The sequence below is a fragment of the Orcinus orca genome, chromosome 20, assembly GCF_937001465.1.
Source record: "Orcinus orca chromosome 20, mOrcOrc1.1, whole genome shotgun sequence".
Classification (NCBI taxonomy): Eukaryota; Metazoa; Chordata; class Mammalia; order Artiodactyla; family Delphinidae; genus Orcinus; species Orcinus orca.
Window position 1 is genome coordinate 41240941 of NC_064578.1, and position 16710 is coordinate 41257650.

Genomic DNA, 16710 nt, shown 5'->3' on the forward strand with positions numbered 1-16710 from the left:
CAGCACTATGGAGAGGCCAATATGGTGAGGAACTGAGGCCTCTGGCCAACGGCCATATGAGTGAGACATTGTAGAAATGGATCCCTCAGCCCCTAACCAAGCCCCAGCTGACATGCTCACCAGTCTCATGTGAAATACTGAGACAGAACAACCCAGCTAAGATGCTCTTGAAATCTTGATCCACAGAAACTGTGAGATAATAAATGTTCATTGTTTGAAGCCACCGAGTTTTCAACCTCCCAAGCTAAAACTTTAACTCCTTCTTTTCCCTTGCTCTGCATATTCAACCAATTACCACGTTACCTCAAGTCTACCTCCTAAATACTCTCTGGTGAATCATTCCCTTCCTCCCACCTCACCCCCTCTTCACAGCCACTCTCCTAGTTTAGACCCTCACCATTTCTTCCCCAGCACGTTCCACGGGCCTCCAGAACAGCCCCATCCAGTTGAGTCATCAGGCTGTTGTCAGGGTGACCTTTGAAGATATGAACTTAATCATGTCACCACCTTTTATGGCTTCCCATGGCTTAAAGCACTGAAATCACCTGGAGAAGTTGGGGGATTGTTAAAAACACAGGCTCCAGGGTGCCATCGTAGACTCCACAATAGATTGTGAAATGATTGTCTCAGAGCAGAGAGCCATGCAGTGGGAAAGCAGGTAAGGGAGGGGTCCCTAACTGTGGATTATGCAGAGACTCAAGACGGATGAAATTTGGCAGACTCCCCCCCCTCCCCCAACCTGCCAGTACATGTGATCTCCCTTGGCCTCTGTGTGTTTTTCTAAACATGTGGTCTTGTTTCCTGTTTCTGGGATGCGGTCAATACACAGGGATCTGCATCTTTAGAAAATGATGCCAACAAAAATCAACCTAAATACTACTGTTGCCCTCTCTGGATTCTCCCCCAGGGAATATCCCACATTAAAATGATAGTTTGAAAATGAGGCTCAACAATAGTCTATATGCATATCCGGACACATAACAAATGGGTGATCAACTATAACAGCTATTGTGGAGAAACCGTTAGTAACGGATAAGGCGCTATAAAAGAGAAGACTGCTTTAACAGGCTCTTTCTAAAGGTGGAGCAGAGCAAAATTTCCATCTCTAGGCTTGGATTAAAATTCTCCCATGAAAGTGGAAATTATCCAGTGACCTAAGATGCTTAAGGTGGTCCCAGGTGCCCTGACAATAAAAGGTGTCCAGATCACAAGATGGGAGCTTGTCTGGGGATTCAAGGAGGACCTTTCACACTCAGACTGTGCAGTGTGAAATTTGTAATTTGGTATCTGGTTCATGCATCAGTTTTTCATTGCAAAGCTCGGACACCTAGCCCTTGGACGCCCCCCCATCCACCCCTACCCCACCCCCCCGCCAAAGGAAACAAACCCTCTTTGTTTAATCGAGAAAGTCCTAGTTCTCGGGTTTTGGTCGGATAGGTGTCACCAGACCTAGGTTTGCATCGCACTTTTACCTCGACAAGTCATTGTGCAATCATAAGCATTCCTGCTCTTGGTCCGAGTGTCCTGAGTGAGGGTGTTGAGGCCCTCCTAGCAAGCGGCTGTGACAGCCCTTGCCCCGCGAGAGTGACCCGGCTGGGAACAACGGCACTCGAGGCGGAGCTTCACCGCACTGGCACACGCCTGCTTCTTCCCCTTACAGGCAGGCGCGGGTGAGGCCAAACAGCCCGGGTTCACCGATCGCCCAGCGCGCACCTTGCCGGGAGTTCACCCAGCGAGACGCCGGCCTCCGTCCTCAGGCCCGGGGAAAACTCCAGCCTCACCAGAAGCTGAGCCCGGAAGCCGCGCGCCGCCACACGCCATGAGCGGCCCCCTGCGGCCGGGCCCAAGCAGTTGGCGGCGGGCGGCCACCGTGGTGCTGGCTGCGGGCTGGACGCTCCCGGTGGCCGCCGCCCCGCCGCGGCCCCCGCCGCCCGCCGAGGGCTTCCGGCTGCTGCTGCTGCTGCGCTCCGCGCGCCAAGGCTTCTTGCCCGGGGCGCACGTCTTCCCGGGTGGGGTGCTGGACGCGGCAGACCGCTCGGCCGACTGGCTGAGCCTCTTCGCGCCGCACCACCGGCCGCCCCGCTTCGGCCTGGGCCCGGCGCCGCCCAGACGCGCCACCTTCCCGGTGCTGCCTGATGCCAGGCCCGGAGCCGCCGACGGGGACGAGGCGGCGCTGCCGGATGACGTTGCCTTCCGCATCTGCGCCATCCGCGAGGCCTTCGAGGAGGCTGGCGTGCTGCTGCTGCGGCCCAGGGGCCCCGGGCCCATCGCGTCCGAGCCGGGCCGCGCCCTCGCGCCGCCGCCGGCCCTGGCCGACTGGCGCGCCCGCGTCCGCCGAGACCCGCAGCATTTCCTGCGCCTGTGCGCTCACCTAGACTGCACTCCCGACATCTGGGCGCTGCACGACTGGAGCGCCTGGCTCACGCCTTTCACGCAGCGCCGTGGCCGCCGCTTCGAGACCACCTTCTTTCTGTGCTGCCTGTGCGAGCCGCCGCCGGTCTTCCCCGACTTGGTGGAGGTGGTGGACTGCCAGGTAGGCGTCCTCCCGGCGCGGAGTAGGGACCCACTGGAGCTTGGGAATGAGGATCCCACCCCCGGCCGGCGGCCCAGGCCCACCCGGAACCTCCAGATAGGCCGGGCCCAGGGAAGCTAATTCGCTTGCTCAGGCACATACAGCCAGTACGCGACTGAGCGGGCATGGGACTCAGGTGGTCCGGTCCCCGGCCAGCACGCTAAAGCCATGACCTTGGTGAACTGCTTTCTACTTTCCCCGGCTTCACAGCCCCAGGGCCTCGACGATGTCTCCCCACGCGGTTTCTCCAGCAGGAGGCCAGCGGAGACGCTAGGAGCTCTGCTAGCGCTGATCAGGTGCCAGGCTCCTTCCTAAGCACTTGCCGTGCATTAACTCATTTCAACCCCCAGCAGTTTGTTTCCTCATAGTTCAGTCTTTTAAAATTTATTTGAGACTGTTTAATTTGAGACTTGTTTTATGGCCACGAATATGGTCTACCTTGGTGAATGATCCCTCTGCACCTAAAAAGAATGTGTATTCTGCTGTATTTGATAGAGTGTTTGTAGAACTGTCAGTTAGGTTAAGTTCGTTGATAGTGTCCTCAGGTCTTTCATATCATTTACCTGTTCCATCAAGTACTGAGAAAGGAATGCTGAAATCTTCAAAGAATAATTGCGGATTTGTCTTTTTCTATTTTCAGTTTTTCAGTTCCATCAGGTTTTGCTTCGTGTATTCTGAAGCTCCCTTGTGAGGTGCTGCATAGGACTATTCAAGCTTGATGGATTGAGCCTTTGATTATGATGAAATATTCTTCTTTATCCCTGGCAATGTTCCTTATTCTGAAATCTGAAGTTTACCATCTGATACTAATACAGCCGCTCAGACTTTCATTTGATTAGCAATAGCATAGTATATCTTTTTCCATTCTTTACTTTTAATCTGTGTCTTTATATTTAAAGTGTGTTTCCTGTAGGCAGCATATAGTCTTACTTTTTTATCCAATATGACAGTTTCTGCCTTTCAACTGAAGTGTTTAGATCATTTGTATTCAGTGTTATTCTCAATAAGGTTAACTTCAAATCTACCATCTTGCTGTTAGTTTTTTAGTCTGTCCCCTCTATTCTTTGAACTGTTTTTCTTCTTTTCCTGACTTCTTTTGGATTAACTGAGTATTTTTAGGACTGTGTTTTATCTCCATTATTGACTTATTAACTGTACTTTTTGTGATTGCTTTAGGGTTTGCAATATACATCTGTCATTTCATGTGTAGTATTAGAACCTTAAAATAATATACTTCCATTTCTCCCCTCCTGTCATTTATGCTTTTGTTGTCATACATTTGACTTTTATTTCTATTATAAACTCTATAATACACTGATTATTTTTGCTTTAAATAGTCAATCTGTTAAAGACTGTGAAAATGAGGGGGAAATGTCTTTTATGTTTACCTGCACATGTACCATTCTTAGCACTCTTCATTACTTTGTGTGGATTTAATCTACATCTGGTATCTTTCTGCCTAAAGAACTACCTCTAATATGTCATGTATTTCAGATCTTCTAAATTTGTTTAGAATGAATGAATCTAAATTCATTCTAAACAGTGAATCTTCTAAATTTTGTCTGAAAATACGTTATTTTGCTTTTGGTTTTTGAAAGATATTTTGGCTGGGTATAGAATTCTATGTAGGTTAACAGGGTTTGTTTTTTTTTTTCTCTCTCAGTACTTAAAAATCTTGCTTCATTATTTTCTGGTTTGCATAACCTTCTGTTGAGAAGTCTTTTTTTTTCTTCCAGTTTTATTGAGATATAATTGACATACAGCACTGTGTAAGTTTAAGGTGACAGCATAATGATTTGACTTACATATCCCATGACATAATTACCACAGTAAATATAGTGAACATCCATCATCTCATAGAAAAGTTTGCTTTTAACTCTCTGTTCCTCTGTATGTAATGTGTGTTTGTGTTTTTGGTGTATGTGGCTACTCTAAATATTTCCTCTTAATTATTGGTGTTCAGTAATTTGATTATGATGTGCGTGGTTTTCTTTTTGTTTTATGATTTAATTATTTGTTTCTTCAAATATTTTTCACCTCCCTCTGTTTTCTGGGATTCCATGTATGTTGGACTACTTGATAATGTTCCACAGGTCCCTGGTGCCTTGTTCATTTTTTTCAATCTTTTTTCTTCTCTGCTTTATTTTGAATAGATTTATTGCTATATTTTCAAATTTTCTCCCTTTTCTTTCTTTTTTTTAAAAATAAATTTATTTATTTTATTTATTTATTTTTGGCTGTGTTGGGTCTTTGTTGCTGCATGCAGGCTTTCTCTAGTTGTGGCGAGTGGGGTCTACTCTTGGATGCGGTGCGCGGGCTTCTCATTGCAGTGGTTCTCAACATGGGATGATTTACCCATCCCACCCTCAGGTGCATTTAGCAGTGTCAGGAGACATTCTTGGTTGTCACAACTCAGGGACTTCTACCGGCTTCTACTGGGTGGAGCCCAGGGATGCTGCTGAATATCCTTCCACAAAGAATTATCTGGCTTAAAGTGTCAGTACTGCCGAAGTTCAGAAACTGAGGGGCAACAGTGGAACTTAGAGCCCGCGTCACCCCGCCCCACCACCGCCCTGTGAGTTTGAAGCCCAGGTTTTTTAGTTACAGGATCTTCCTACGTTCTCTCATCTGTAAAATGAGAGTATGCAGGGTTATCCTAAGGATTGGAAATACTTTATGTAAAGTATTTTTGCTCAAAATACTTTTACTGGTAACTAGTAAAACTAGTGTTTTACTAGTGACAAGTAACCAATAAACAATAAGTTATTTAAGTTATTTTAGCCTATGGTCTAGACCAACCTGAACAGGTTGAATTAAGTGAGTTAATGGCTATTGTTTAACCCTTTATCTTCATTGTTACCACTGAACTCACAGGATACCTTAGAGATTGGGTGGTCCTTTGAGGCCAGAGCTTTGTTTTTCAAAATGTAACCTTGGCCAACTTCAGAAGAATCTAGGGTGCTTATTAAACATAGATTGCTGGGCCCCATAGATTGAAGATTTAACAAGTTTCTCAGGTTTCTCATACAAGCTTGTAAACTTTGGGCCTATAGATATTCAAGGCAGTCAATCTCAACTCCCTGGTTTTGGGTGTGAGACTCAGTTTCCCCAGTGTAAGGAGATATTTAGTAAACCAGTTGAAGAAAGACCTTTTGGGGTTATTTCATATTATTGAATCAGCTCTTTTTATCTAAATGTGTATGGAAGGAAGGCTTGGGAAAGTGGGCAGGTCACAGCAGTGAGGCCACTTAAGTGAAACGGGTAAGTGCTATCTGGTTGATACCGTGCAGTTATTACACTCCTGGGCCGATAGACTGAGTCACATCTCTTGACCTTCCTGAAAGCTTCTCTTGCTCCGGCCTCTTTACCTTCATTGTAACACATGGCACACTACATTTTGTTTGCTGAAGGCCCTATTAGGGCCTGAGAGATCTCTGTCTCATCCACCACCACATCCTCAGTGCCTAGCCAAGGCGCCCATTTATGGGAGGAATGAATGGGCACTAAATTCTCAATCTGCTGTCATGAGTTTATACTTCAGAGTCTTCCTTTAGGAGTGACCAGAACCACCTTGCCTTCTTAGCATCTCCTGCCTTTTATGCTGAACAGCGCTCCCAGGTCAACCCTTTGTGATCTATCCTGGTTTATTTACTAGTTCTCAGGATCAATGTCCCAATAATCAACCTCTGAAGGGGATCAACCCAGCTTTCTTCACCAAATCTTTTCATGTTGTCTCAGAGGAATCTAGCGAGACACATTAATGAATTACTTTTACATTTTCAGTTAGCTCTTAGGTACTGATCTAAGGATCTCGAGTCTTGCGTTGTCTATAGGATAAACTTCAGGAAGCCTTACCTTTGTCTTCTGCAGTGGTCATCTCCGTCAGAGGCAACTGAAAGCTTCATATCAAAGGAAATTTGGCTTGCACCTCCACAGTTCTACGAAATAAGAAGACTAGAACACTTTGCCTCTCTCTCTGACTTGCACGAATTTTGTTTGGATCGTGAATTAGAAGGGGTGGAAAGATGGCTGCCAATCACATTATTAACTGCTGATGGAACAATCCAGCTTTTACCAGGTAAATCAGTGAGTTATCAATGTTTTTGTTAGTATTCACATTTAATGCTCTGGGCCGTATTATCTCACACAGAGACATGAACTACAGTCTCTGTTTTACACACTACAGAGGTACTAATTAAATAAGATCAAGGTCTGTAAGATATTCATAGTATTTATTATAACCAGAAATTCTGGATACATTACTTTATATACACTTATGTAAATATATTTCCTAGACACTAACAAAGTTCTTTCTTGTATATTAGCTCACTTTTTTACATTTTATTTTTAAATTATGCGAACTTGTAAATTGTACTTATTTGATTGAAAGAGAGTTTGTTGGTGGTCAATTGTTGTTGGGTGAGTACAGGATAGAGGTTTTGTAGCCGCTTACGGTGGAGTTTTGTGACCTGTCTCACTTATGGCTGCTTATCTCACTTCTCAGAATTGTGAAAATACTTGTTGTTCATCCTACAGTGGGACAGCTTAGCAGTTTTCATGTGTAAATAATAATTTCTGTAATTTAACCTTAAAATGATTAGAGCAGCCCACATTGAAACACCAAAAATATATGGATATCAAGGGCAACATTAACACTGAATGGGATAAAGAGAGTCATGAATTAGTGTAAAAAATTATAGTTCAGGATGAAAAAATACTAGTCATCAATGTACCCAAAGAAAATTCTTGGCTGGCAATTGGAGAACTGGGGAGGGTAGGGGTGGTATTAAAAACACAAAAAATAAATTGAGGTAAGCACAAAAAATTAGGATTTTTTAACAACTATCTCAGTTCCAAACACCTGAAATAGATAAAAATAAACACTGATTTATATATCACAAATATATTGGAATGTTTTATAAAATAACACTAAAATTAAAATATTATTTTTCAGGAGATGAGATGTACTTAGAAGATTCAAACTATTTAGAAAATCTTATGTCCACTGAAAAAAAGAATGAAGAAATCATGAAAGGCGGCAAGAAATTTCACCGAATAGTGATGTACAATCGCCATGATTATAACATCCACGTGACAGTTCAGTCAAAGTATAAACATGTTTACCCTAAGAACTATGTAGTGAGTAAGAGCCGTCTGTAGAGAATGGCTTCTTTGTAAGCGGGCCTCCTTGAAGTTGTCCTGATGAAAAATGAGGGTTGACTAGACGTGCCTGGAACTTAAGCAACTTTGTGCCTGTAAGTTCTAGTACAGTCTTTCATATTTCAAGTGTATTACGGAGCTCTCTTATTTTATTCTTTAAACCTTACAGTATCACACAAGTATAAAGTATTAATGATCTTGTTACCAAAACGAGAAAAAAATTTTCACGAGGGTTTCCGCTTCTGTATTGTTTTGTTATCAGAAGTTTAAATAAGATTTTCTACTGTATTGTCTTTTAACTGTATTAGCACTCTGCCTGATGTGCTGGGAGATTGATCCATAAATTCCTTAGACTTTCTGCTGGAATTAATTTAAGGATGTATGATTAGATACATGGTGAACAGTAGACCGAGGTGACCTTCAAGTGACTGTGTCATTATTTTCTTATGACTTTAGCTTGATGATTAAGAGAGAATTCTATTTAAAACTAAATGGCGTGAGTTATTAGGTTTACCAGATTGGAAATTAGTTTAGTGACTGTTGTAAAGAAATATGAAGCCATAACAAAAGCCATAATTATGTTTACCTTGGAGGGCTAGTTAACAGAATCCAGAGAGCTTAGAGGGATGTAGAACTATTCATCATTTAATGGTACTTACTAATGGTGTTTGTTTTCAGTGTTTTTAATATGGGTAATTTGTTCACCTCCTCTTAAGAGAATAATGTTTATTGATTAAAGATGGGAAATGGTTTAGACGCCAGTTCATTTTAGATCTTTGACTATATTATGCATTGTACATTGAATTTCATTTTTCATGAAACGTTCTGGTTTTCCTATCTATAAAATAGAGCTATTGATAATTAAAGTTTATGTGTATTATTTAATCCTACTTAGAGGAATACATCTAGATCAGTGGTTCTCAATCCGGGCACTTTTGCCCTTCCGGGGCATTTGGCAGTGTCTGGATAAATTTGGGCTGTCACAACTGAGAGTGCGACGCTTCTACCATCTAGTGGCGAGAAGCCAGGGGTACAGTTTAATATCCTGCAATGCACAGGACAGCCACCCACAGTGAAGAATTATCTGGCCAAGTTTGAGAACTCTGATCTAGAGGAAAATCTATTGTCTTTGGTAAATGGTTCCAACATGTAAAATTTGAGAGCCACAGATAGAATTAGCATTCAGTCTGGCTTCTGAATCTATAGAAGTTCTCTTTACTCACTTTTGGCCTTGGGCATACTATTCTTTCATTCTCACAGAAAACAGAATGTTATAATCGGAAGAACACCATGATTTTGCTGATGAGAAAACTGAGAAACAGATTCACACAGCTAGTTAGTGCCACAGCCAAGAGTAGAACCTGATTCTTTTTCTAGCAAGTGGCATCTGTTGCCTGTCACTAAAAGCAGAGGTCTGAATATGTCTGCCCATCGCATCTTGGTATTACAGTCGCCAAGGAAACCACAACTCAGCCAAGCATTGGATGAAACAATGCTTTCCTCACATAAAGAGGCAGAGCAAGACCAGCTTTTGAATGACCTCCGTAAGAATCCAAAACTGGGCTGGCATCAGGCTAGTATGTTCTTGTCCTCACAGTTCTTTGTTAATATAAAACAAGAGTGCCCTATAACATGGAAAATATAATACGGACTTGAATGTAAGGGGACTTCTTCTCTCCTGGGGGATGATTTGTGGGGGGAGCCCTCATATATGGGCATATGTAGGTCACATTCTTTAAACCGGAAATTGCTTGCCTTCCACTTTCTCTTTTCTCTTCTCACTGGCTGGAAATGGTGGCAACTGGAGCAGCTACCTTGGACCCAGAGACAGAAGACAGATGTTAAAGCATAACTGCCTACCACTTGGATTGCTCACCTCTCGCTTGTTATGTGAAAATGAAAATACACTTCTATTTTATATAAACCACTATATTTTAGGATCTCTTTGTTAAAACAGTTTAGCTTGTTCCCTAGTCTATACTTTTCCCTCCTAAGCAGGTTCTCTCAGTGTAGCCTTCCCTGTGTCAGAAGGGAAGTTAAGTTACCAGTTACTGAAGCTAAAAATCTGAGTCATTCATGATTCCTCCCTTTCCTTCATTCCAATATCCAGGTGACTAGCACGTCCTATTGATCTATTAAACACAATTATCTTGAAACTCCCATCTGCCCACCTCTGCACTGCTATCGCCTTAGTCTAAACCATAGTTGTTTCTTAGCCAACTGTAACAGCTTCAGAGCCAGTCTCTTCATTTTCATTCTTCCCCCTCAAAATGCATTCCTCCTGAAAAAGTGAACTTGACATTGAAACTTAAGTCATGTCCTGTCAGTGCCCTCATTAAAGCCCTTCCATGGCTTTTCCTGACACTTAAACACTAAATTTGTGGTCTACAAGGCCCCACCTTTCTCTCTGATGTCATCATACACCCCTCTCCCTCTATAATCCCATCGGAAGGGTCTTCTTTCTCTTTCTTGACTGCTCAAAGTTCTTTCCCACCTCAGAACCTTTGCACACACTGTTGCCTTGAGACAAACCTGGATCTCTGAACTGTTTTTGTTCTTGGGTCTCCTTGTTACTGTAGCTTCAGAAAAACAGACATTAAGAACAGAGGTTGGACATCTAATATGTGGATTATTGGCATGTCTAAGTGAAAATTCCAGAACAAATAAATAGAAGAAAAGCATTATTTAGAGAACAAAGTTTTCTTGAGCTGAAGGAAAATATTGTTCTTCAGATAAAAAGGTCCTGCTATGGTCAAAGCAAAAATAAGAAAAATTGTTCAATACCTGGATGATATTTTGAATTTCAAAGACAGAGAATGCATAGATTTTCAGGGAGAAAAAGAAAAGATTACTCACAAAGGCACAAAATCCCCTTAGTGTGTATCACACAGTAACATGATAAACTGGACAGCATATTCTGAGGGGAAAAGGACGTGTGTGGTCAGTAATTTTATATCAACCATGTGTGAAAGCCACAGAAATAGTCCTTGTTTATATATGGGCTCTGAAGATTCCGGAGCTCTGAAAAATATGATTTGATAGAAATACTATAGATAATTAAAATTTTGATTATTGGAAATAAAAACTTTTGAAGTAGAAATGCATGGTAGAAGTCCTAATGGTGAGTGTGGAAATAAAATACAGGAAGTAAGTATGAATAGTTAAATATGGCTAAAAAGCACTGCAAGTATTAAAAATAATTCAAATTTTAACGTATTTTGTAAAAAAAAAAGTAACTTTCTTACAAAAATAATTTGGTTCAATAATCCCAGATTATGTTATCATTAACAGGAAGTGGCTATGGGAGGAATAAAAAAAAACACATGAAAGGAGGGAATCAATGACTGCAGGTTTGTGATAATACCTGTTTAAGTGTTTTGAAATGCAAAAGTGGCTATTAGAATTTAAAACAGAATGGTCACTTTTCAAATCAGTCAAAACGAAGCACAACCCCTAATGTAGAAGATAGAAAATATGAAAATGGCAACAAAACAAAAGCTTAGAATAAGACAGTTCAGGTAGGAATAAATATCAACCATGCTGATGCATGAAAATGGGTTAAATTTATTGAATGATAAAGAATCTTAGATTAAATGTTTTTAAACCTAGTTATCTAGAGGAACTTGAAAAAGAAGAATAAACCAAGCCCAAAGTTAGCAGAAGGAAGGAAATAAAAATAGAAACTTGAGCAAAAATAAATGATATAGAGATAGGAAAACAATAGAAAAGGCTAACAAAACTAAGAGTTGATTCTATGAAAAGGTAAAATTGACAAACCATTAGCTAGACTAACCAAGAAAAAAAAGAGGATGCAAATCAATAAAACTATAAATGAAAGAGGAGACATTACAACTGATACCACAGAAATAGAAAGGATCATAAGAAAGTACAATGAACGCAGTATGCCAACAAACTGTGCAACCTAGAAGACACGGGTAAATTCCTGGAAACATAGAACCTACCAAAACTGCATCAGTAAGAAATAGAAGATCTGAACAGGCCAATAATGAGTAAGGAGATTGAATCAGTAATTTAAAAAGAAAACAAACAAAAAAAACAAACCTCCCCAAAAAGAAAAACCCAGGACCAGATGGCTTCACTGGTGAATTTTACCAAACATTTAAAGAAGAATTAATGCCAATCCTCAAACTCTTCCAAAATTTGAAGAGGAGGGAACACTCCCAAATTCACAAGGCCAGAATTAGCTTGGTACCAAAGGACACTACAAGAAAAAAAACTACACGCCAATATCCCTGATGAATACAGTTGCAAAAATTCTAAAGAAAATGCTAGCAAACTGAATTCAGCAGCACATTAAAAGGATCATACACCATGATCAAGTGGGATTCATCCCTGGAATGCAAGGATGGTTCAACACGCAAATCAATAAGCGTTCTACATCACATTAATAAAATGAAAGATAAAAATCATACGAGCAACTCAATAGATGTGGAAAAAGTATTTGACAAAATTCAATATCCATTCATGATAAAAAAAAAAACAAACTCAACGAATTAGTTATAGAAGGAACTCAACATAATAAAAGCCATAGATGACAAGCCCACGGCCAACATCGTGCTCAGTGGTGAAGGGCTGGAAGCTTTTCCTCTAGTATCAGGAATAAGACAAGGGTGTCCATTCTCACCCTTCCTATTTCAACATAGTACTAGAAGACATCAGGCAAGAAAAAGAAGTAAAAGGCATTAGAATTGGAAAGGAAGGAGTAAAATTGTCTCTATTTGCAGAACACATGATTTTATATATTGAAAATCCTAAAAACTCCACTGAAAAACTGTTAGATCTAATCAACTAATTCAGTAAAGTTGCAGAGTACAAAATCAACATACAAAGATCATTAGCATTTCTATACACTAACAACAAATTATCTGAAAAAGAAACAAAGAAAACAATCCTATTTACAATAGCATCAAAAACAATGAAATACTTAGGACTAAATTTAACTAAGGAGGTGAAATACCTCTATCCTGAAAACTGTAAACCATTGATGAAGAAAAGTGAAGACACAAACAATTGGAAATATATCCCACATTCATGGACTGGAAGAATTAATATTGTTAAAATGTCCGTACTACCCAAAGGCATCTATAGCTTCAATCAATCGCTATCAAGATTCAAATGGCCTTTTTTTTTAAACAGAAATAGGAAAAAAATTCTAAAATTTATATAGAACTACAAAAGACCCTGAATAGTCAAAGCAATCCTAAGAAAGAAGAACAAAGCTGGAGGCATCACACTTCCTGACTTCCTGACTTCAAACGATATTACCAAGCTATCAGAACAGCGTAGTACTGGCATGAGAACAGACACATAGACCAACAGAATAGAATTGAGAGCCCAGGGGCTTCCCTGGTGGCGCAGTGGTTGAGAGTCTGCCTGCCGATGCAGGGGACACGGGCTCGTGCCCCGGTCTGGGAAGATCCCACATGCCGCGGAGCGGCTGGACCCGTGAGCCATGGCCGCTGAGCCTGCGCGTCCGGAGCCTGTGCTCCGCAAAGGAGAGGCCACAGCTGTGAGAGGCCCGCGTACCACAAAAAAAAAAAAAAAAAAAAAAAAAAAAAAGAATTGAGAGCCCAGAGAATGAAACTAGACCCCTATCCTATACCACTCACAAAAATCACTCAAAATGGATTAGACTTAAATGTAAGAACTGAAACCACAAAAATAGAGGAAAAAGTTTGTTGACATGGGCCTCGTCAATAATTTTTTGAATATGACACCTGAAGCACAAGCAACAAAATTAAAAATAAACAAGTGGGACTACGTCAAACTAAAAAGCTGCATAGCAAAATGATCAACAAAGTGAAAGGGCAGCCAAATGAATGGGAGAAACTATTTGCAAACCACACATCTGATAAGGGGGTTAATATCCAAAATATAAGGAACTCATACTAGCTAATATCAAAAATGCAATCCAATTAGAAAATGGACAAAGGGCCTGAATAGGTACTTTTCCAAAGAAGGTATTCAGATGGCCAATAGGTACATGATAAGGTGCTCAACATCACTAGTTATTAGGAAAATGCAAATCGAAACCACAATGAGATACCAGTAGCTCACACCTGTTGGAACGGTTATCATCAAAAAGATAAGAGATAAGTGTTGGTGAAGATGTGGAGAAATGGGAACACCTGTGCATTGTTGGTGGGAATGTAAATTGGTACAGCCACTATGGAAAACAGTAAGGAGGTTCCTCAAAAAGTTAAAAATAGAACTATCATATGATACCATTTCTGGGTATATATCTGAGAGAAATTCTGAAGAGATATCAGCACCCCAATGTTCTGTGAAGCACCATTTACATGAAAACAACCTCAGTGTCCATCAACAGATGAACGGATAAAGATATACGTATCTATCTATCTACCTATTTATCTATATATATGTATGTGATGGAATACTATTCAGTTATAAAAAGAAGGAAATCCTGGCATTTGAGACAACATGGATGGACCTTGAGGACCTTATACTAAGTAAAATAAGGCAGACAGTGAAAGACAAATACTGTATTATCTTACTTATATTTGGAGTCCAAAAAACAACCTCCTAGAAACAGAAATCAGATTTGTGGTTGCCAGAGGTAGGGGTAGGGGTGGGGGAATTGTGGAGGTGGTCAGAAGTACAATCTTCCAGTTATTAGATAAATAAGGTCTAGGAATGTAATGTACATGATGAGAATAGTTAACAATACTGTATTACGTATTTGAAAGTTGCTAAAAGAGTAGATGGTAACAGTTCTCATCACAGGGGAAAAAATTTTGTAACGGATGGATGGATGGTGGTGATGGATGTTAACTAAACATACTGTGGTAATCATTTCACAATATATACATATATCAAACCATTATGTTGTACACTTTAAACTTATACAATATATGTCAATTATATCTCAAAACTGGAAAAAATTAAATCTAATTATAAGTTGTTTAAAAACAATACTGCATGAGGGCTAAAAATAAAAAGAGGGGAACATAAGCAAGAAGAGCTTAGAGACTACTAATCAGATGAGATGGAATTCATCATAGGAACCAATAAATAAAAGTTAATTTTAGTTTGATATATACAGTTAAAAATGAAGATACGAGAATCTTGCAGCGAGTAACACAATATTAAGCTATGGAAAAAATACATTAGAAACAAGGATAATCTGACAGATGTATAATATTAGTGGGAACCACGACAAATGCCTTCTCTGATGCACAGAACAAGTCCATAAAAGATAACTGAGGCGTCTTGGAAAGACCCTGGGCAGGCATCAGGCTTCTGCTTTTGGGTTGAATGACATAACTGCAAAAGTTCATTCCATCTCAACTGATGCAAAATAAATACAACTTTAAAAGTTCTTTTAGGGCTTCCCTCGTGGTGCAGTGGTTAAGAATCCGCCTGCCAATGCAGGGTACACAGGTTTGAGCCCTGGTCCGGGAAGATCCCACATGCCGCGGAGCAACTGGGCCCGTGAGCCACAACTACTGAGCCTGCGCGTCTGGAGTCTGTGCTCCGCAACAAGAGAGGCCGCGATAGCGAGAGGCCCACACACCGCGATGAAGAGTGGCCCCTGCTTGCCACAACTAGAGAAAGCCCTCGCACAGAAACGAAGACCCAACACAGCCATAAATAAATAAACAAATAAATAAATAAATAAAAGTACTTCCCACTAATTGGGGGAGTGGGGAGACAGGTACAGATATTGACCCCCTTAAGCCTCAAGAGGCCTGGGTGGCTGGAGCGCCATGCAGTGAGTTCCCATTTCAACAATCTTGACTCTTCATCTCAGTGTGATATATAATTATTTTCATTTTCTGTGAGGCATGCTGTGAAAAGTTTGGGAAACACCATATTGTAGCATGGTACCTAGTCGAAGGAAAAAAGTGTTAACCCCACCCAAAGACCTGGGAGAGGGCTGGAACTTCCCTGGAGGTCCAGGGGTTAAGATTGTGTGCTACCACTGCAGGGGGCAAGTGTTCCATTCCTGGTGGAGGAGCTAAGATCCCGCATGCCCTGAAGTGCGGCCAAAAAGTAAAAAATAAAGAAAAACACAACATTAATAAAAAAAAAAGTGGGAGAGGGCTGTACTCTGCATCTTCTTTGGGGCTTGGGAACTGCCTCTGAGACCTCGTGTTTAAATCCGACCTGGTGATTTCCCTTTTTTTTTTTTTTGACAAGGTCTGGAGCTTTCAGGTGAACGGGGCCGGGTGATTGGGGGGGGGCGCGGCCTGGTTGGCCCCATTCAGTAACACGTGAACTTCATGTACTTTGCGTTGTGCTTTCCTCCAGACTGGCAGCACATTTTTGCTGCTTGGAGCTTTAAGCACATGTTTACTTGACCTCTGGAACTCAAACTTACATTTAAAACTGAAGGCTTCAGGTGAGTGCTCGCGAGGACCCAGGGAGCGAGCCACGTGACGCCCCGCGCAGCTCCGCCCCCCCGTCGGCCCCCAAGCGCTGTGAGCACAGCTGCGGCCAGTTGTGCTGGCGGTTGGCGCGCCACGCGGTTTCTGGAATCCTCAAGGCGTACGCTGGCAGGGGGCGGGCGTTGGGGGGCGGGGCGGGAACCCCAGTGAGCCCTCGCCGGTGTTCAGGTTGGAGGACGGCGCGTAGCCTGCGGTTAGCTGCGGTGCTGGGCCAGGGCTGCGGGGCCTGGGCTGGGCGCGCGGGCTCCGCGGCGCTGACCTGGAGAGGAAGCGTGACTCCGCGGAGGCCGGCACTGCAGGAGACTCTGTTTTTGCCCCCAAAAGTTCATCTCGAGGGAGTAGCGACGGGGAGACCAGGAGCCGGGCGCGGCCGCTACGCTGCGCGTGTTTCCCGGGCGAGTCTGCCCGGTGGCCTGCGAGGCTCGGGGAAGATGCTCCACGTCCTGGTGCTGAAGGTGAGCGAGCGTGAAGCCCTGAGCCCGGCCGTTCACCCGCTCCCCGTGCAGGGTCCGCCCCGGCTGGGGACCCGCGGGAAGGGGTGCCGGATGA

At 42.2% G+C, this 16710-nt stretch overlaps 2 protein-coding genes across 4 annotated transcripts in view; both read left to right on the plus strand.

The window, feature by feature from the left end:
• The first annotated feature begins 1533 nt into the window (after window positions 1-1533).
• On the plus strand, window positions 1534-8598 carry NUDT19 (nudix hydrolase 19). Its single transcript, XM_004284133.4, has 3 exons — window positions 1534-2533; window positions 6443-6650; window positions 7527-8598. The coding sequence occupies exons 1-3, from the start codon at window positions 1820-1822 to the stop codon at window positions 7730-7732; spliced, it is 1128 nt and encodes a 375-aa protein (XP_004284181.1). The 5' UTR covers window positions 1534-1819; the 3' UTR covers window positions 7733-8598.
• Window positions 8599-8746: 148 nt separating this feature from the next.
• The window catches only part of TDRD12 (tudor domain containing 12), a 90815-nt gene continuing 82851 nt past the window's right edge, over window positions 8747-16710 (plus strand). For all 3 annotated transcript variants that reach the window (XM_033413806.2, XM_033413807.2, XM_049703845.1), the window contains exon 1: window positions 8747-16616. In XM_033413806.2, the coding sequence (XP_033269697.1) occupies window positions 16593-16616 (24 nt within the window). In that variant the 5' untranslated portion in view covers window positions 8747-16592. The remainder of the gene's footprint in view (window positions 16617-16710) is intronic.

Coding starts and splice junctions, on each gene's coding strand:
- NUDT19 (XM_004284133.4), top strand. CDS start 1,820: ATGAGCGGCCCCCTGCGGCCGGGCCCAAGCAGTTGGCGGCGGGCGGCC. Junction 2,534..6,442: donor TGGAGGTGGTGGACTGCCAG/GTAGGCGTCCTC, acceptor TGTCTTCTGCAG/TGGTCATCTCCGTCAGAGGC. Junction 6,651..7,526: donor AACAATCCAGCTTTTACCAG/GTAAATCAGTGA, acceptor ATTATTTTTCAG/GAGATGAGATGTACTTAGAA.